The sequence below is a fragment of the Archocentrus centrarchus genome, chromosome 17, assembly GCF_007364275.1.
Source record: "Archocentrus centrarchus isolate MPI-CPG fArcCen1 chromosome 17, fArcCen1, whole genome shotgun sequence".
NCBI lineage: Eukaryota > Metazoa > Chordata > Actinopteri > Cichliformes > Cichlidae > Archocentrus > Archocentrus centrarchus.
This window is the reverse complement of record NC_044362.1, coordinates 27,049,535-27,070,271: the sequence shown is the minus strand read 5'-3', so window position 1 is coordinate 27,070,271 and position 20,737 is coordinate 27,049,535. Positions and strand designations below refer to the sequence as shown.

At 41.2% G+C, this 20,737-nt stretch overlaps 1 protein-coding gene across 1 annotated transcript; it reads left to right on the top strand.

Annotated features, from left to right (window-relative positions):
• Positions 1-305: 305 nt before the first annotated feature.
• Positions 306-18,811, top strand: apol1 (apolipoprotein L, 1). The gene is made up of 19 exons (XM_030751163.1): positions 306-490; positions 585-638; positions 1,870-1,915; positions 2,456-2,521; positions 3,916-4,032; positions 4,407-4,478; positions 7,571-7,636; positions 7,854-7,931; positions 8,038-8,097; positions 8,335-8,415; positions 8,531-8,578; positions 9,309-9,395; positions 10,204-10,293; positions 10,447-10,497; positions 10,712-10,762; positions 14,826-14,903; positions 14,981-15,017; positions 15,517-15,568; positions 17,600-18,811. Exons 2-19 carry the CDS (start codon positions 601-603, stop codon positions 18,408-18,410), a joined length of 1,929 nt encoding a protein of 642 aa, XP_030607023.1. The 5' UTR covers positions 306-490; positions 585-600; the 3' UTR covers positions 18,411-18,811.
• Positions 18,812-20,737: the final 1,926 nt, after the last annotated feature.

The window sequence follows — 20,737 nt, the reverse complement described above, 5'->3', positions numbered from 1 at the left end:
TCAGCTGTAAATACTCCTAAAAATATTAGAAATACATACACTGGTTTGATGCCTGCACCCTAATCATAGTGGATTATACAACATTTTTAACTATTAGAGAAAGTTACGTTATTTTATTTTATTTTTTTCATACCTATTAGTTTACCAGTATATATTAGTGCATGTTTGAATTTGTGAATGAAACGCACTAACTTAAATAACTTTGTAGAAAGGCGCTTTATGAAGTTCAGTCCATTCACTTCTATCAGTTTACAGCGCAGATCTGCCACATCCAATATAGCGGACGCGCTGACGTGTCACAGCAACGAGCCCAATGCGGCGTCTAGGTGTATCTATGATCCTGACCATGCGCAGCTCTGAGTGAAAACAGACTACTGTATCAACTCGAAGGGCACACGAAGTCCTACTGAGGAGCGGGACTTTCATCTGCCAACCTCGGTTAACAAACGGAACAAGTTCACTGTAACGGAGACAGCAGCTGGCTTTAATGGTGCGTTAACGGCCGTCAAAAATGTCAGTTATCATGATGAATAACTTGTAAAAAAAAAACGTTAATGAACTGTAGCCTGCTGTCTCTCTGATAGGAGCGGTACAATAACCATGATTTTGCGCCGGAGTGTGATGGAGGAGGGCTCTCTGTGAGTATAACTTTAGTGTTTTGAAGTTTGTTTTTGTTTCCTGAAGTCAGTCAGTGTCCATATTCAACACTTTTTTGAATCTGTGCGTCTGCTCAGACATGCGTAAGTACGCGGAGATTTGCTCCTTTGCTATTAAAGTGCTCTGTGTGCGCTTAAGGAGGTCTGCGAGGTTACCAACCGACTGAGGTTTTGAGCGAGCACGGCCGCTTTAGCACTAGGGCGAAACTATAAAAGCGGGGCCGTCATTCACCCCCTCAAAAGGGGAGGAAACTGAAATGTAACCAGTCAAAATATGATGATTACGCTTCGAATCTTACGAAAAACAAGACGTGTCTCACTGATTCTGTATATGAATCCTTAGAAATATCAATCCATAGGTCTGCCGGGACCCCATATTGGGTTACCAAATAGATTTGAGGGTTCATGGGATAGTAAACGTTTCAGGAAAGAAGTAAAATACATACTTGCTACATAAAATTGACTAATTTGTATGGAAGCTCGTTTCTGTCACCAAAAACTGCCTCAGAAGTTTGACTTAGACAGCAGTTTTGTTTTTGTTTTTTTAGTGGTGGAAACAGGCTTCCGTACTTTTGAACAGTGTTTCTCTTAAATAGTTTTTTTTTTTTTTTTTTTTTTTTGTGAATAGAAGCTTGTTTCTGTCACTGGAACAAAAGCTGTCTGTAAGTCAATTTTTCTGGTTACTGTCACCATCCATCCATCCATCCATCCATCCACTTCTGCTTATCCTTTTCAGGGTGTCTCAAAAAATTTGAATTGCTGAGAAGTAAATCAGTAAGTCAAATACTTGAAATATGTAACTCACAATTTTGAGAGAATAACCCAAAATTTTGGGATGACAACTCCAAATATTGTCTTATCTACCTTTTTTTTTCTTCTAACTGCTGGAAACAAACTTTCATAATCCTCAATTTTGTCCACTAAGACTTTTTAAAGACATAAAAAACAGTTAGTAAAGGTAAAGGCAAATCTGCTTTTGTAGTTCAAATCTGAAAAACTACTGACAAGAGAAGTTGATTAAATGTTCTGTAACACCAGGCCAGTCAGTACGATTCACCAAACTAGAGATGTTTAACAGAGACACATGCCACTCAAAGAATAGCAGAAAAATAAAAATCTGAATCTAGAAATCTGTTTTCAAATGTCAGTGTTTCTTTGAGGTGCATTTTAGTAAAAAATGTCTCTTCTTCACTTCTCAATCATTGTTATTCAGTGGGAAATTCAAGAAATCCTCCATATCCACTGAGCCATCTGCACAGGTAATGTTGCAACATTAATATAACAACCCCTTTTACACTTTAGCTAATTCATTAACATGAGACAAAATTATTTTTTTGTCATTAAATTTAGAGACAGTTATCTTTATTATTCATTAATTGGAGATTTTATCCATGTTATTTACCCTTATGACACTGAGTGCTTTGCTATTATTAAAATCTTGAGTCTTAAATGCTAATATTTATTGTTGTAATTATGCCAAAGATATTCCGAGCAATAAAATCCCTTATTACAATTTCTGTTTTAAAGTCATGCACCATACATTTAAAAAACTCTGACTCTATAAAAATGAGAAAAACAATGATTTAATAAGATTTTATATTGACATTATCGGATAATTTATCAGCCAACAGTGAGCTGTCAAAGAGCAATGACAGGCTGACAACACCACGGTGAACACAAGGAGTTTCTGATCATCTAGTTATCTTTGATCAACCCTGGGTTAGGGTTAAATCTAACCTAATGTTTACCCTTTAAATGTCCTCAGGACACAAAGCAGTGTTTTATTTTCATTTTTTAAGGACAAAGGAGTGTTTAAAGGGATGCTTAAAAAGACAGACAAATCTGCCAAAGAGGATCATCCACAGGTAAGAAGGAACTTTACAGTGCAGCGCTTTTTTTAATCTTTAAAATTGTGACTCATATTAATAATAATAAAAAACCAAAAACAAGCTGTCAATCCAATTAAATACACAAAACATTCTGATGACAGCTTCCTTAGTATTTCTGGGAAAGTGAAATCTCAGCAATCAGAGTTGTGTACCGAAGAAAATAATTATAGAAAAATATGGACAAATATTGATGAACCACAGTCTTTTAAATGCCAAAAATATAACATAATTTTATTATTTTTTTTGAAAAAACAAACAAATAAAACCCTCATGGATCAAATGTTACACGGATATCAAACTCAAAAGACATCTTTATATAAAATAAAATAACACGGCGATAAAATATTTGGAAAGGTTCAGGCACTTTTTGAACTTTGTAAAAGAACTGGCTCTAACAGTAAGTGAATCAGAACAATGAGTGAATGTAAACCATGCAGTGTTAGATTTGTTTTATATTTTGAATGTAATGGATATTGTGTATCTTTTGTTTAATTGCAAATATAGGGAAAAAATAACATTAACTAATAACTTCACTTTTCTTTTTGTTTTGTGGTTATTCGTGTTCCCCAAATATTAAAAAAGTAACAACATAATTGATAAGTGATTCAAGAGACTTTATGCAGAATATTCCAAGTTCAAATAATCATTTAAATTACTGTGCAGTGAAAAAAAAAGTCTCCCACTGCTGATTATTTTCTTGATTAAATAGTTTGCTCTGTCACGTGCCAGTAAAAGTGCAGCAGCTTTACTTGTCTGATTAACACTTCATACCCCTAAATTAATATATGATTATGTAATACAAAAAAACATATACCAGGACATCACATCCTTTTCAGAGATTTTTGAAACAGCTGCATCAATTTTTTTTTTCTAGTATCACCCCGGAAAAGAAGCCCAGAGTGCTTCCTTTGTGATCTACAGTATGTTGGTGATTTTGACCTACAGTAACTGTGCTGTGGTTTACTCACTGAGTGGACAGGTTTTGTTTTTGTGTGTGTTTGGATGAGTGAAAACCTGCATGCATCAGCTATTTGGAAAAAAAAAAAGTGTTGGCAAATATTTGGAGCACTAAATCTCTGTTTGTCCCTCTGACTGCTGCACCAGTTCAAATCAAGGAAGTATAATTGTATTAATTTAAAACTGCTTAAAAAGAAGTGATCTATTTTGGAAAGAAAACATCTTTGTATGACTCTCTTTGTTACTTTTAGGAGTCAGGAGGGATGTTGAGTGGGGTTTTTAAAAAGGATCCAAAGAAAGGTCTCAGTTATTTGATGGACAACTCACTCCTCCTAATTTCACCTGTGCTGAAATAAATATTAAGTGGTCAAGAGCTTTTGTTTCTCTTGATTCTGTCTTGTTTCTCTTTTTAGGAGGATTTGTCCACATCCAGTAAGATCTCAGGCAGCAACGACAATCTGTCTGTGAAGAGCAACACTAAGCTGCTACCTCCATCTGCAACAGCCAGTTTGAAAGTCAACTTTAACACTGTAAGCAGCTAGAAAAACAACAACATACAAACGAGAGGTTTGAGTGATTAAGTGATTTATTGCAGAGCTCCAACCTGGGGACATTGCCTGTATGACTTTAAAGATGAATCATTTTAAATGTAATTTAAAAATAAAACACTCCGTTTAAAATTAAAATTCAGTATTAATTTAGTAGATTTATTTTTGCTAGGTGGTGCCAATGGCTAGATGCACGGTTGTTTTCTTGTTAAAAGCTTCTCTAATTTTATCAGCCAGGATGAAACCAGTAAAAACACCATGGTCATGTGTCAGTCCACAGACATACGTGTACTACATGTAAATTATAGCTGCTTCTATGCCCAGAGGCCTTTATTCACAGAATTTGTTGATTACAGAATGAAAAGGAGGCAGGCTCAGATGATGACGATGCAACTGTGAAAAGTGAGAAGCCATCAGGCCACAAGCAGGTACTGTAATAGATATTTGTTCCTGTTTAAAGTACATTGTTTGGCATGTATTTGGTTATTTAATTCAAGAGACATTTACCAGACACTGAGGGGAAGCCTGAATTAGAAGGAAACTTGCTGCTTTCTGTTCATGTAGTCAAGAGCAACACAAAGTGGGAGGATAGTGTCATCATACCATCTGTATGTCCATCTATCTATCCATGAGGCTTTACCTTTTCCATTCTATAGACCCCACAAGGAGTTGAAGCCATGAAATGTGTTCTTTACACTTCAAAGATGTGCAACATTATATTCATATTCCTGTATGTATAGTACCATTTGTACACTTTGGCTGTATTTATCTGAAGTAGAAAGTAAACAACATGAAGGATTTTAGACTGCTAATGCTGTCACGATCCTGGGCCGATGGCCCGGTGTCTTGTGTCCTTTTGGTTATGTTTTGTTATTTCTCTGATTATATTTATTTGGTTTCTTTCATGCGAGTCTTCTATTTGTTATGGTTTTGAGTTTAGTCTGGGTTTTGTATCCTTTTCTTGTCTTTTCACGTCTCGGTGTTCAGTTTTTATTAGTTCCTGGCCTCTTGTCTATGTTATTTCTTCATGTTGTGCTTAGTCAGCGTTTGTGTCTTTGTTTACTTCATGTTTTAATTTGACAGTCCAGTGCTCCCTGTGTGTCATGTTTAGTTTTGCTTCCCCTATTAATTGGTTAGATTCTGTTCACCTGTGCCCTGTGTTCCCCAGCTGTTTCTTGTCTCCAATATTACCTCCTGTGTGTATTTAAGCCCCTGTGTTTGCTCCGTTCCTTGTCGCATTCTCCCTCATGGAGATGTGGTTTTGTTCCAGTTCTGCCATCTTGCCATCTACTTCAGTTTTGTTAAGTTTACCTAGTTTGTGTGTATTTTTTGGATCATTTCTGTAAATAAACCATCAACAACATTCAGTCCTGTTTTGGAGTTCTGCATTTGGGTCCACCCTGCTCGCCACACCGTTCATACATGAACGTTCATACATGATATGCAGCCTTTTTATCATGCTGACAGATGTCAACTTCTGAATGGCTGAAAATGTCTATCGTGTTGGTCGGGGATGACTCATGGCCATAAATAGTACAGGCTATGACTCATCATTGAGCAATATTAAAGCCATACCTACGGCTCAGCAATATTGCTCAAATGTAAACAGCAGAAAAATCAGTTCACACATTTATTACATCTAGGTTGTCCTAAAAGCTCCAGCTGATCCAAAATGCTGCACAAGAGTACTGACAAGGATTAGAAATAGAGGGCATATTTCTCTCATATTGACTTCTCTTCGTCAGCTCTCTGTTAAATCCAGCATTGAATTTAAAATCCTTCTCCATACAAGGTCTTGAATAATCAGGCCACATCTTATCTTAAAGACCTCATAGTTCCAATTCACCCCAAATAGAGCACTTCGCTCTCAGACTGCTGGCTTACTTGTGGTTCCTAGGATACCTAAAAGTAGAATGGGAGGCAGAGCCTTCAGCTTTCAGGCCCCTCTTCTGTGGAACCAGCTCCCAGTTTGGATTTGGGAGACAGGCACCCTCTCTACTTTTAAGATTAGGCAAAAATTTTCCTTCATGATGAAGATTGTGGTTAGGGCTGGATCAGGTGACCCTGAACCCTCCCTTAGTTACATTGCAATAGGCCTAGCCTGCTGGGGGGTTTCCATGATGCACTAAGTGTTTTCATGCACCACTTTTCACTTTTCACTCTCTACACCACTCTGCATTGTTAGTTATTATTAATCCCTGGCTCTCTTCCACAGTGTGTTTTTTGTCCTGGCTCCCTCCCCCCACCCCCACCGATCACATCAGATGACTGCCCCTCCCTGAGCCTTATTCTGCCGGAGGTTTCTTCCTGTTAAAACGTAGTCTTCCTGTCACCAAGTGCTAGCTCAATAGGGGGTCGTTTGGTATTCTGTTTTATTGTAGGGTCTTTACATTACAATATAAAGCAACTTGAGACATGCTATATTAATGTAATATTAATAATTATATACAAATATAATAGTGAAATTAGTACATGGAAATGCAAACTTTATTTCAGTCTAAATTATAATTCTAATGAATGCAGCCAGCTTGAACACTTACTGTATGTAGAACAGAAGCAAAGAAAAAGAGAATTAAAAAAAGTATTTTCTGTTGTAGAAAGTGACTTCTAAATGTATTTTTTATTTTCATTAATCACGGGAGGATATCCCCATCCATGATGGGTCTTTTTTGGTACAAAAGAGGCAAGTCTGTGGTTTGTGTTTCTGACAAATAGTTTTTCCCACAGGCTCTATCTGTCCTGTCAGTCCTGTTTCATTTGTCATGGCTGGACTTGTTGAGATCTTTCGATGTTAAGTCTTTAAATTAAATGTTGCAGGGGCAAAAGGTTTTGAATATCTGTAATCTGTAGTATCTGTAATATCTGTCTTGCAGACTTAGTGTTCACAAACCAGGGAAAGAAAACAGGTGTCCATTTTTGTGCCTTTACTTACAAAATAACTCTAGAAAAAAGAAATAAAGGACAAGAATGCTGGTGTAGCTCACAGGGTTGGAACCCATGTGCCTTATGGTATATTTTCTAGAATCCTATGAAAACTGGAAAATATATTGATCTAAAGGCATTCTAAAAGAGCGCAAGTAAAAGCATTTAGAAAAATAATGTTCATCCTTGGGCAACATTTCACTGAAGACTTTTACTAGAAACAAGTGACTCATTTAACTGTTTTCTGAATCACATCCAAATGTGTCTTGTGACTGTGAAAAGTAGGTTTTCACTCTTTCTCCCTCTCTGAATGCCATGGTTGGAGCCATGTCAAAACTGATTCCTTTCTACCATCCACTATGATGGGGTGATAGTGACTGTGGTGATGTTAGTTCATTTTTATCAGTAACAATGTTCTTCACACATCAGGGATGAGGCAGTGGTATATGTGGTAAAACTACTTATCCCACGGACTTTGCAGTCTACAAATAGTGCTGGTGTGTGGTGTATTTTTTCTTTTTGATTCCCTGATTTCAGTACAAGATGAAAATCCCCCCTTAGTTTATTTTTTAGGGCTATTTGTTGTCCTTCTGTTCAGAAAGACACTGAAGATGCAGAGTCAGTCAAGGAGAATGAGAAACAAGTGGAAAAGAAACCAAAACTGGTCAGTCTATTTATTGCATCACCCATGAGTTATCACTCACACACACACACATTTCCAAAAATATCCTCAAATAAACCCTCTCTCCTCACATGCCTTATTCCATACCTGCATCACTCCTCCTCCGTGGCTTCCTCTTATCAAACCTCTCTGTCCTCCTGCTCTGGTACACTCAGTGACTCTGTGTGTGTGTGTGTGTGTGTGTCTGTGTCCTTTTCAGGTTGAAAGTAAGATGAACCAGTATGAAAGAAGGGAAAGGAGTGCAGCTATCCTGGTCCCATCCGGAGAAACTCAAGAGGTTTGCATGCAGTCAGACACCACTGTGGCGTGTGACCTTTGTGGGACTATTTTAACTTCTGCTCTGTTTGTTTTGTTTTTTTGTTGTTGTTATTTTTGTTGTGCAGGAGGTGAAGGGGACGTCCTCACATGACAAAGTAAAACCAAGAAGAACAGAGGATAGTAAGGTACGATTTGTATTTCTGAGGTATACAAAATGATATGTTAGCTGTCTGTATTTACCTGTTGTTCACAGTTTTATGATGTTTGAAGGATACCTGTTATAATACAGATTAGATCATTGTAATGGCTTTAAAAGAATCAAAATGCCCTGCTTTGTATAAATAGAAAGGCATTACTTAGCGTTACCTGGGTGCTTCACATATTCATTGTCAGCTTTGGTATTTCATTTTTGTCCTGTGCAGGATGACAAAGACATGACCTCCAGACAGAAGAAAGGAAAACCTGCAGAATCTCCTGCAGCTCCTTCCCGACCATCAGAAGTGGTGAGCTCCCTGTGTTTGAGGAATAGTTGCTATCTGTTTAAATTTGGAGCTGATGTGTATTAATTCCCTTCTTTGAACCCTCATTGTTTAGATAACTGCTGTGGTTTCATTTCAGGAGCTGAACAGAGTATTTAGGCACAGTCAGCAAAAGCAGAACCAACAGGTATTGACATTTTCATACAGTAACATGGCTAGACTCTGAAAAGGATCTACTGATATTTTAGACAAGTATTGGCTATTGATTATCAGTAGTTGGCTATGATGGAAGGTTCTCCTTGACCTCTTGACAAAAGAAGATAAAAACTTACATGAAATTAGTCAGAAATGTCTGTAGCACTTTAACGCCGGGCGATCACTGCTGAAGCGCCCATTACTTGCCCTCAATAGCGGCGAACAGCTGATTGAGATGTGGCGTATCAGCGCAGAGTCAGCTGATCAAAGGAACGTTGATCAACTGGGTTATTACTGTAACTCTGAAACCGTTTGTCCTATCGAAAAAATGCAAACGGTTCCTGAAAGCCCAGAAATTGCACATCACAGCCATATAGGGGTATTACGGTATTTGTTGCCGGAAGTGCGCGAACGGCGGCACTTTTGAAGTATGTTGTGTCACGGCTGATACATTCGGAGTCAAAGGGTTACTTAAAAGTCTATTTTAATTCCATCTGCTGAAGAACTGAAGTTTCTCCTTAGGTTTTATTATATGAACAAACAAACAGGAATTTGTGACATAAAAAAAATAATCAGGGTTCAGTATAACTGACTGAATGTTGTTATAATAGTTCGACTAACCTGATTCATAACATCATCAAATGTCATTTCGGTACATTTGTGCAGAATGCAAAAAAAAAAAAAAAAAAATGTAATTAACTTATTACTTTAATTTGCTGCAGGGTCTGTCTGGTGATGAGGGTGTAAAAGATGAATCTGCTGCAGCCAAAGACGCAGAGGATGAGAAGAACCCTGCAGAGGGCCAAACAGTAAGATTGTCATGTCGTTATTGTGGGTCAGACTGGACTCACTGCTGATTTTTTGGGTTGTGTTTTTTTTTCCTTCTTACTTGTGAGCAAATTAAGAAAAACCTGGCGACATATTGATTCATGTTATTGAAAAAAAACAACACATATTTAAGTAGATGGACTGACTTACATAGAATGATGTGCATATATATTTAAATGTGTGTGAACTTTATTTTTTTTTATCACTGTCACACATTTCTGTGCTGCTACGTGCAGTTGAAAACAAATCTGAAGTATTTGTGGTGGCTAATCCTGCCAGGGTCTAACTTTTCTAGTTGTTTCTTCCTTCTTATCAAGTGTTTCATGTCACAGTCAAACAAATGTGAAACATGTGACATCTCATGGTTATTATTACTTGCATGGAGTTTTAACCCCTTCACTACAGGGTTGCATGTTTGTTTTTCATGGATGGTAAAATCATACAGTTTCATGGTCTGTTGCACATTACACATTATGTGCCATGTGGTGCAAGTTAAAGGTTGTTTGCTATCAAACACAAAAGTTAGTGTGCTTTTGGTGGCTTAATTTGCATAAAACACTCTCAACTTTATTAAAGTTTTGCTGCTCCGCACTTTAATGTCTCAAAAATATGATATTTGTGAGGGTGTTATTGATATATAACTATTTGTATTTTATAACTATTTGACTAAATATGTGAAAAAAATGTACTAATGTTGATTAATGTTATAGTGTATATTCATTACCGGATGGTTATAATTTCGTGCTCATGCTGACCTTTTTATTGTGGTGTTTTTGTTATTTACTTCAGGCTGCATATGATGATGAAAAGCTGAATGAAGATGAAGAGTCTGCATCCAAAAAGGAAAAGAATGAAGAGGAGGGCAAGGAAAAAAGAGAGGTCTTCTTTCTGTTCAGCTTTTTTTTTTTTAAAGTCAGAGATCAACATTTATTCACTGTACAATACTCAGTGCAGATGGAACATTTCAGTGTTTGAACTTCAAACTAATACAAAGATACTAAAATCTGTTTTTTTTTGTTTTGTCTTTTTTAGACCAAAGTCAAGAAAAAAAAGAAGCACAACCCCTTCATGCCTGGAGTCAAGGTAACATTCAAATATGCAACATGTACAAAAAAACCCCCAAAACAAAACAATATATATATATATATATATATTAGTTTTTAGTTTATAAACTGCTCCAAATTGTCACTGTTTATAAACAAAGCAGTATTTTTATGTTGTTTTGGCAACACATAGACTTCCAGTTTTATTTTAATATTACAAATGCTTTAACTGTGTCTGTGTTTATTCATTTTAGGCCAGAGTTGTACAGAGGCGTGCACAGGAAGAAGCACCCAAAGCTGCAGAGGTAGGCAAAAGATAACGCTTCAGAAGCTTGCTAGCTAGCTAGCTGTATCACCTTCCCTTACACATCAAAATCAGTTTGTGTCACTGTATGCATCCACTGCACTGGCACTTGCTGTGTTAATCATTGTGGTTCAGGGTTACAAAAGGCCTTTTTTTTGTCACATGATGCTTCCCGCCCCCACCCTGAAAACAGCCTCATTCTTGCAGTCATTTGCAGAACACGCCCAACAAACTCTGTTGTAGTCTACATGTGTTTTGTTTTCTTCCCCTTTTCACTGCCGGCATGAAACCCGTACACAACCACGACATAGCATTTGTGCATGTCTGTACCATGGAAGATGAGAAGAGATTAGGCTACAATATGCTAAGACTTGTTTCTCCACTTCCTTTTTCCTTTCCAGTCCTTTAACTTTTGCAAAAACAGCAGAAATAAATCACTATACCCAGAATCCCTTTTACCAAAACTTCCTCTTCTTTATAAGTGCAAAAGCCATGTAAAAAGTGAAACTGAGGAAATGTGTTGTATGATAGCATCATATATGTCCAGGCACTTTGTGTACCATTTTCACACAAAGTGCAGAGAATTTCGTGAGAATCGAGTTCAGCCAGTGTCTGAAGTTGCTGTTTCTCTCATACAGCAAACAACAGGAGATAATCTGATAATACTTTAAGCAAGGGTGATTCTTAGGTAGCACACCCAGGCAGCAATTATCTGCTCTGATGGTTCATGGGCTCAATCGAACATTAAACAGGCCTTGTTTTAGCTGGCAGATTTTAAGACCATTTGTCTTATACATTGCGTATGTGTTCTCTTATATAGCTTTTAGTGGGAATCTATGTGTGAAAACAACTATACACTAAAGCTTTGCTGCAGACCCAACCAGTCTAAAGAAGAAAAAAAGTCCATCCATCCATCCATTTTCTTCCGTTTATCCGGGGCCGGGTCGCGGGGGCAGAAGCCTAAGCAGAGAAGCCCAGGCTTCCCTCTCCCCAGCCACCTCCTCCAGCTCATCCGGAAGGACCCCAAGGCGTTCCCAGGCCAGCCGAGATACATAATCTCTCCAGCGTGTCCTGGGTCTACCACGGGGCCTCTTCCCGGTGGGACATGCCCGGAACACCTCGCCCAGGAGGCGGCCAGGAGGCATCCTAATCAGATGCCCGAGCCACCTCAACTGGCTCCTTTCGATGTGGAGGAGCAGCGGCTCTACTCTGAGCCCCTCCCGGATGGCCGCACTCCTCACCTTATCTCTAAGGGAGAGGCCAGCCACCCTTCGAAGGAAACTCATTTCTGCCGCTTGTATTCGCGATCTTATTCTTTCGGTCACTACCCAAAGCTCGTGACCATAGGTGAGGGTAGGAACGTAGATCAACCGGTAAATCGAGAGCTTCGCTTTTATGCTAAGCTCCCTCTTCACCACGACGGACCGGTGCAGCGTCCGCATCACTGCAGAAGCAGCCCCGATCCGCCTGTCGATCTCCCGTTCCCTTCTCCCATCACTCGTGAACAAGACCCCGAGATACTTAAACTCCTCCACTTGAGGCAAGAACTCGTTCCTGAGCCGGAGATGGCACTCCACCCTTTTCCGGCTGAGGACCATGGCCTCAGACTTAGAGGTGCTGATTCTCATGCCGGCCACTTCACACTCGGCTGCGAACCGTTCCACTGCGAGCTGGAGGCCCCCCCCTGATGAACCGCAGAACCGCATCATCTGCAAAAAGCAGAGATGAGACTCTGAGGCCACCAAGGAAGAAGCCTTCCGCCACCTGGCTACGCCTAGAAATTCTGTCCATAAAAATTATGAACAGACTCGGTGACAAAGGGCAGCCCTGACGGAGTCCAACACCCACAGGAAACAAATCCGACTTATTACCGGCTATACGGACCAAGCTCTCACTGTGGTTGTACAAGGACTGAATGGCCCGCAACAATGGGCCAGACACCCCATACTCCCGCAGAACCTCCCAAAGGACACCCCGAGGGACGCGGTCGAATGCCTTCTCCAAGTCCACAAAGCACATGTAGACTGGTTGGGCAAACTCCCACGCACACTCGAATATCCTTGAGAGGATAAAGAGCTGGTCCAGCGTTCCGCGACCAGGATGAAAACCGCATTGTTCCTCCTGAATCCGAGGTTCGACTAACGGACGCACCCTCCTTTCCAGCACCCTGGCATAGACCTTACCGGGGAGGCTGAGGAGTGTGATCCCCCGAAAGTTGGAGCACACCCTCCGGTCTCCCTTCTTAAAGATGGGGACCACCACCCCGGTCTGCCAATCCATTGGCACTGCCCCAGATCTCCACGCGATGTTGCAGAGGCGTGTCAACCAAGACAGCCCTACAACATCCAGAGCCTTCAGGAACTCAGGGTGAATCTCGTCCACCCCAGGGGCCCTGCCACCAAGGAGTTGTTTAACTACCTCAGTGACCTCACCCCCAGTGATGGTCAAGTCATCTCCCTCGTCCCCAGACTCTGCTTCCACTACAGAAGGCGTGTCAGTGGGATTCAGAAGGTCCTCGAAGTATTCCTTCCACCGTCCGACTATAGCCTCAGTTGAAGTCAGCAGCACCCCCCCCCGCACTATAAACAGTGTGAGTGAAGCACTGCTTTCCCCTCCTGAGTCGCCTGACGGTTTGCCAGAATTGCTTCGATGCCGTCCGAAAGTCTTTTTCCATAGCCTCACCGAACTCCTCCCACACCCGAGTTTTTGCTTTGGCCACTACCCGAGCTGCATTCCGCTTGGCCTGTCGATACCTGTCAGCTGCCTCCGGAGTCCCACAGGCTAACCAAGCCCAATAGGACTCTTTCTTCAGCTTGATGGCTCCCTTCACCTCCGGTGACCACCATCTGGTTCGGGGGTTACCACCACGACAGGCACCAACCACCTTGCAGCCACAGCTCTGAGCAGCAGCCTCAACAATGGAGGTGCGGAACATGGTCCATTCGGACTCAATGTCCTCAGCCTCCCTCGGAATGCTGTCGAAGTTCTGCCGGAGTTTGGAGTTGAAGATCTCCCGGACTGGGGCTTCTGCCAGGCGTTCCCAGCGCACCCTCACAATACGTTTAGGTGTGCCAGGTCTGTCCAGCATCTTCCCCCGCCACCTGATCCAACTCACCACCAGGTGGTGATCGGTTGACAGCTCAGCTCCTCTCCTCACCCGAGTGTCCAGAACATACAGCCGCAGATCTGATGATACGATTACAAAATCGATCATCGACCTGCGACCTAGGGTGTCCTGGTGCCATGTGCACTTATGGACATCCTTATGTTCGAACATGGTGTTCGTTATGGACAAACTGTGGTTTGCACAGAAGTCCAATAACAAAACACCATTCGGGTTCAGATCGGGCAGGCCGTTCCTCCCAATCACGCCCCTCCAGGTCTCACTGTCATTGCCCACGTGAGCGTTGAAGTCTCCCAGCAAGACTATGGAGTCCCCAGATGGAGCACCCTCCAGCACCCCACCCAGCGACTCCAAAAAGGGTGGGTACTCTGAACTGTCATTTGGCGCATAAGCGCAAACAACAGTCAGGACCCGTTCCCCAGCTCGAAGGCGCAGGGAAACTACCCTCTTGTCCACCGGTGTAAACTCCGACGTACAGGCAGCAAGCCGGGGGGATACAAGAATACCCACCCCAGCTCACCGCCTCTCACCGAGGGCAACTCCAGACTGGAACAGAGTCCAGCCCTTCTCCAGGAGACTGGTTCCAGAGCCCAGGCCATGCGTTGAGGTGAGCCCAACTATATCTAGCTGGTATCTCTCAACCTCACGCACTAGCTCAGGCTCCTTCCCCACCAGAGAGGTGACATTCCATGTCCCAATAGCCAGTTTCGATAGCCGGGGATCGGTCCGCCAGGGCCTCCGCCCTCGGCCACCGCCCGACACACACTGCACCCGACCCCTACGACACCTCCTGCGGGTGGTGGGCCTGCAGGAGGGCGGGCCCATGTAACCTCTTCGGGCTGCGCCCGGCCAAGCACCACGGGTGAAGAAAAAAAGTCATTATTATTAATATGGTGGTTTTCATATGTAATTTTAATCTTTAATATTTCTGTCATCTTAGAATGAAGGTGCAAACAAATGCATATTTGACCAGCTGGAGGACTATCGTATTGGCCCTGCACGGGCTGAAGATAGTGATGTAAGTTTTAATTTTAATACATGTGCTTCATTATTTGGAAAACAAGTATAAACATGGAACCTAACGCTGTATTTCAGGATGTGGATCTCATGGAGTGGTGGGAAACAGTGGAACGTAAGTTGAAAAAGAATTTATTTTTTATTTTTACCTTGTGTGCTTTTATTTATTTATTTTTTTTAAAGAAATTAATTTTTTTGTTTAATTTTGAACAGCTAACACTGTTGAAAGCTTACGTGCACACCCCTGCTTTGGTACTTAACTGTCCCTGGTTTTGTGTGCACAAAGAACAAAGAAATTAGAAAGAAGTTTCTTTTGGAACAGATTTAACAATCAAACACATTTTGAAACACACACTGCAGGCCAGTTTTTATTACCGAGCACCAGAAACCAACTTTGCTCATGTTCTTGTGACTAAATGGGACAAAAAGCCTGCAGCCAGACTTTGAAATCTGGTAGAAAACCTACTCATAAGAGTGGATGTGTTTCCTGGTAGGTTAATTTCACACATGTAATAGCTTTTCATCCACATATTTATGTCTGTAAGACACACAAAACAATATTAAGAATATAAAGACATAACGAATGATAACTCATTCTATATTGCTTTTTTCAGAATGGAAAGACATGCCTCAACATGAAGACATGACAGAAAAAGAAGAGGCCAAGTAAGTGAATGTTTTAATAGATATTGCTTTATATGCACCAATTTAGGGAGGCAGCACATGATTGAGGGTCATGCAGGAAATTGTGTTTGTACTATGTCACTTCAGAGGATGGCAGTGTATTTTCTTTTTTTAAACCACTAATTAATTCAGTTCAGTTGTATTTATACAGCGCCAAATCATCATAACAGTTGGCTCAAGGCGCTTTATATTGTAAGGTAAAGAGCCTACAATAATACAAATACAAATAATTCAATCATCATCTGCAGATGATCAGTTAGCTGTTTTACAACTACTCTTTCAAGAAGTTTTGAGAGAAAAGGAAGATTGGAGAGTGGCTTATAATTAGCTAAGATAACTGGGTGAAGTTATGGCTTTTTAAGTAATGGTTTCATTACTGCCACCTTAAAGGCCTGTACTACGTAGCCCATTAATAGAGACAGATTGATCATATTTAAGATCACTCCTCCGCGAATTGCCACCTTATCATGGTGGAGGGGTTTGTGTGTCCCAGGGATCCCAGGGGCTGTGTTGTCCCCTAGTAGGGTCTCACAAGGCAAATTGTTTGGATATCAACCTTAAGAAGACTAAGACCATAGTATCTGGAAAACAAGAACCTGTAACTGTATCAGAGGTATCAGACCTTGAACAAATCAAAGAATTTCCATACCTCGGATCCCTGCAGGCTCACTGGTCTTTCCACGCTACCAGTGTTGAGGTCCACCGCAGAGTCCAAGCCCTGATTGGAGAGCATGATTATTTCATTACTGAGATTTAAAGGAAAAAGCTGAAGTGGTTTGGTCATGTTGCAAAATCCAAACATTAACAAACGTGATTCTCCAAGGAAAAGCTGAGGGGGCACGCAAAAGGGGATGCCTTCCGCATCAGTTGAAAAACAACATGAGTGCCTGGATTGGACTCCCTTTCCATGTGCTCATCCGTCTTGCTGAAGACAAGACTAAGTGGAGAGTGATGGTGAATGATGTTTGATCTGCCCCCATGGCATGTAGCTAAGGGACTGATGATGGTGATAATGATGACCTTTGTAGTATTCCCGGTTGTTTTCTTTAATTGATTCTCAGGTCTTCCTTGTTAGTTTTCTGAGTTCTATTTTTTGTTATGGTTTGTTTTGAGCTATTCTCTGGTTTTCTATGTTCGCCATGTCTTCTCCGCATCTGTGTTCCCGTTTTAAGCTAGTGGGAGACTTCAACACTCACATGGACAACAACAGTGAGACTTGGAAGGGTGTAATTGAGAGGAATGGCCTGCATGATCTGAACCCAAGGGATGTTCTGTTATTGGACTTCTGTGCAAACTAGTTTGTCCATAATGATAGCTATGTTTGAACATAAGGAGGTCCATAAGCGCAGATGTCATCAGGACATCCTAGGTTGCAGGTTTGTAAATCATATCATCAGATCTGCAGCCATATGTTCTGGACTTGGGTGAAGAGAGCAGCTGATCTGTCAACTGATCACCACCTGGTGCTGAGTTGGATCAGGTGGTGGGGGAGGATGCTGGACAGACCTGGTAGTCAACAACTTCTTGGTGGAAGGGTCCCTGGGTTGGATGAGATTTGTCCTGAGTTCCAGAAGGCTCTGGATGTTGTAGGGCTGTCTTGGTTGACATGCCTCACACCATTGGAGAACACTTGTACTAATTTTTTTTTGACATATCTGAATCATAAATGTCCACTATTGGACTATTGCAGAAGCTCTTACTCAGAAACAACTAATTATCTGTCAGTTATGGTTTTCCTGTTGGATGATGTTTTGCAGGAGAAAAGTTAATTCCAAAGAAATAAGTTTACTCAAAAAAAAATGTTAAAAAAAAATAAAAAAATAAAAAATCAGTATGATGATTTGTCTGTGCTCTGAGGAACAAAATATTCTGCTGGTCTCAAAATCACAAAGTAAATATCCCAAGATTTGGTTAATTAACACCCATGCTGTTAGTGTAAATGGGACAAAACTGCCTTTTAAGATTTTTTCCTCAGATGTAGCTGTGCAATAAGTCTCAATTTTCTCTTTTCAGGACGTTTGCTTTGACAGCAGAGAAAGTGCAGAAGGGCCTCAGAGTCTTCAACAAACTGTTCACAGAGCGCGCCGAGAGCCTCTGGCAGCATGTCATCGACCTCAATAGAATTGCCGATGGCCTGGACAAGTTCAACAAGAATACAAAGATTGCTCAAATCACTGGTGGCTCCACCAGCGCCATCGGGGGCATTGCCACTGTTGCTGGCCTTGCTCTGGCTCCATTCACAATGGGAACCTCCTTGATTGTGACTGCAGTGGGACTGGGCATCGCCACAGCGGGCGGTCTGACATCAGCAGGTGCTGGCATCTCCAACCAGGTCAACAACACCATGGACCGCAAGAAGGTGGAGAAGATTGTGCAGGACTACCAGGAGAAGATGGAAGACCTCAATAAGTGCCTGACGTTCATCAAGCAGGGGATTGAGAACCTACGCAGGTTTGATCTGATCAAGATCAAGAATAGTGCATACAATCAGGACTTCCCTGCACTCACCAGCAGATTCTATGAAGATGGTGCCATGGCAGGAAAGGCAATCCTCATCAATGCCAATGAGATCATGCGTTTTGTCCAGATTGCCAACGTAGCCGGTACCACCGCAGCCAGAGCGGTCCAGATTGCTAGTATGGCGACTGGTGTGCTCACCGGACTCTTTGTAGTTATGGATATCTACTTTGTGTCTGAAGACTCCAAAGAACTTAAAAAAGGAGCAAAGTCAGAGTTTGCTGCCAAAATCAGGGAGGTGGCGCAACAGCTGCACGACGGTCTGGTGGAGCTGAACTCAATTCGCCAAGAGCTGCAGTTCACCTGACCACAAACCAATGCAAAGAAGGTAACAGAAAATCTGGACAGTGAAAAGAAAGACAAAGATGACAACTCAGATGAAGATGAGATTGACCACATTAAAAAAAACATCAAAAAGGACATTGAGAACTGTGAAAATGTTTGACACATAACTGGGAAATACTTTCAACTTTGCTTTATTATTATTTGCTCATTCTCAGTACACAAGCAAATATTTTGTTTGTATTATCTGGGCAACATTGTGGTGCAGTGGTTAGCAATGTTGCCTCACAGCAAGAAGGTCCATGGTTTGAATCTACCATCTGGACAGGGCCTTTCTGTGTGGAGTTTGTCTGCGTGGGTTATCTCTGGGTACTCTGGTTTCCTCCCACAGTCCAAAGACATGCAGTTAGTGGGGTTAGGTTAACTGGTAATTCTAAATTGCCCATAGGTGTAATGTGAGTGTGAATGGTTGTCTGTCTCTCTGTGTTAGCCCTGCGACAGACTAGAAACCTTCTACCCCACCTCTTGCCCTGTGGCAGTTGGGATAGGCTCCAGCCCCCCCTGTGACCCTGGAATGGATAAGTGGAAGAAGACGGATGGATGGTACTGTCTATGGGGTGGTTGGTTACAAATTTTTTAAGTAAAACTACAATCAGGTATATTTTAATTGTCCAAAAAGGAGACCTTGAAATATAAAATATAAAGTTAAATATCTGAACCTCAAATAAAGGTTCTGACTTCTTCAAATCACTGGTAAAAGTGAAGTGAGGTTTCCCAGTAGTTACTGTTGTACCATTGGCTGAAAATGGCAGTTTGTCTCTTGTTTGCTGATTACAGATTAATTAATCAAACAGAGGATAACATTTTTTATAGACTTTAAAATTCCATTTAGTTTCAGCAGATAGTTTTGATTTATATTAAAACACTGAGACTTTTTCTGACCAGGTGTAAAGAACAAGTATTATCAAAGGAACCGGTGCCTTTATTATTTATGATGCCTTAGAAATTCAGTGTAGCCTTAATCAGCCTTAGTTAGTTGTGTTATTGTTTGTCAGGAATGCAGTGATGCATGTAGGATGTTTTAAAGATGTGTTTGCCTTGGTGATTGGTATATTTCAGATTTCAGATAAGATCAAGAATGCCTTATTAGTTTTCTATGTTTTAACAAAAAGAGCAGATAAAAGACAGTACCTCAATTGTAGTACTTGTTTTGAAATCCTAGTTTGGGGTTTGCTTAAGTTTATAGCTCATTTCAAACTAGTGAGTCATCCCAGTAAAATGGGCTGTTCCATTAACTCTTCAGGAGTAAGTTAGCTGCAGGGAGTGTTTAAAACAGTAAAACCTTTGTAGAGCCAAAAGTTATTATTCATGTACACCGGGAGTTACAGTCTGTAACACAACTTCCAAAGAGAACAGTTTTAGAGGGGGTGGTGTTCATATGTTAACTGCCAGTCTTTTTGTAAATGGTGTTATATGTATATCCACTATATTCACTCATCTGTTTTCACATGCATCTGAACTTGGGTGACATCCCACTCTTAATCTATAGGGTTTAATATGATGTCAGCCCACCCTTTGCAGCTATAACAACTTAAATTCTTCCAAGAAGGCTTTCCACAAGGTTTAGGAGTGTGTTTCAAGTAATTTTTAACCATTCTTCCAGAATCACATTTGTGAGGTCAAACACTGATGTTGGACGAGAAGGCCTGGCTCACAGTCTCTGCTCTAATTCCTCCCAAAGGTTTTCTGTCAGGTTGAGGTCAGGACTCTGTGTAGGCCAGTCAAGTTCTTCCACACCAAACTCACTCATCCATGTCTTTATGGACCTGCTTTTTGCACACGTGCACAGTCATGTTGGAACAGGAAGGGAGGATCCCCAAACTGTTCCCACAAAGTTGGGAGCATGAAATTGTCCAAAATATCTTGGTATGCTGAAGCATTAAGAGTTCCTTTCACTGGAACTAAGGGGCTGAGTCCAACTCCTGGAAAAACAACCCCACACCATAATCCCCCCTCCACCAAACTTTACACTTGGGACAGTGCAGTTAGATGAGTAATGTTGTCCTGGTAACTGCCAAACTCAGACTCATCCATCAGATTGCCAGACAGAGACATGATTTGTCACTCCATAAAACATGTCTCCACTGCTCTGGAGTCCAGTGACAGCATGCTTTACACCACTACATCTGACACTTTTAATTGTGCTTGGTGATGCAAGGCTTGGATGTAGAATGGAAACCCATTCCATGAAGCTCTCTACGCGCTGTTTTTGAGCTAATCTGAAGGCCACATGGAGTTTGGAGGTGGAGGAGGAATTGACTCTGCAGAAAATTGGTGACCTCTGTGCACTAT

Bases quoted from the DNA above. Each gene is read 5' to 3' on its own strand.
- apol1 (XM_030751163.1), top strand. From the start codon at position 601: ATGATTTTGCGCCGGAGTGTGATGGAGGAGGGCTCTCT. The intron at 8,416-8,530 runs GTGAGCTCCCTG...GTTTCATTTCAG, and splicing joins CTTCCCGACCATCAGAAGTG to GAGCTGAACAGAGTATTTAG. The intron at 9,396-10,203 runs GTAAGATTGTCA...TATTTACTTCAG, and splicing joins ACCCTGCAGAGGGCCAAACA to GCTGCATATGATGATGAAAA.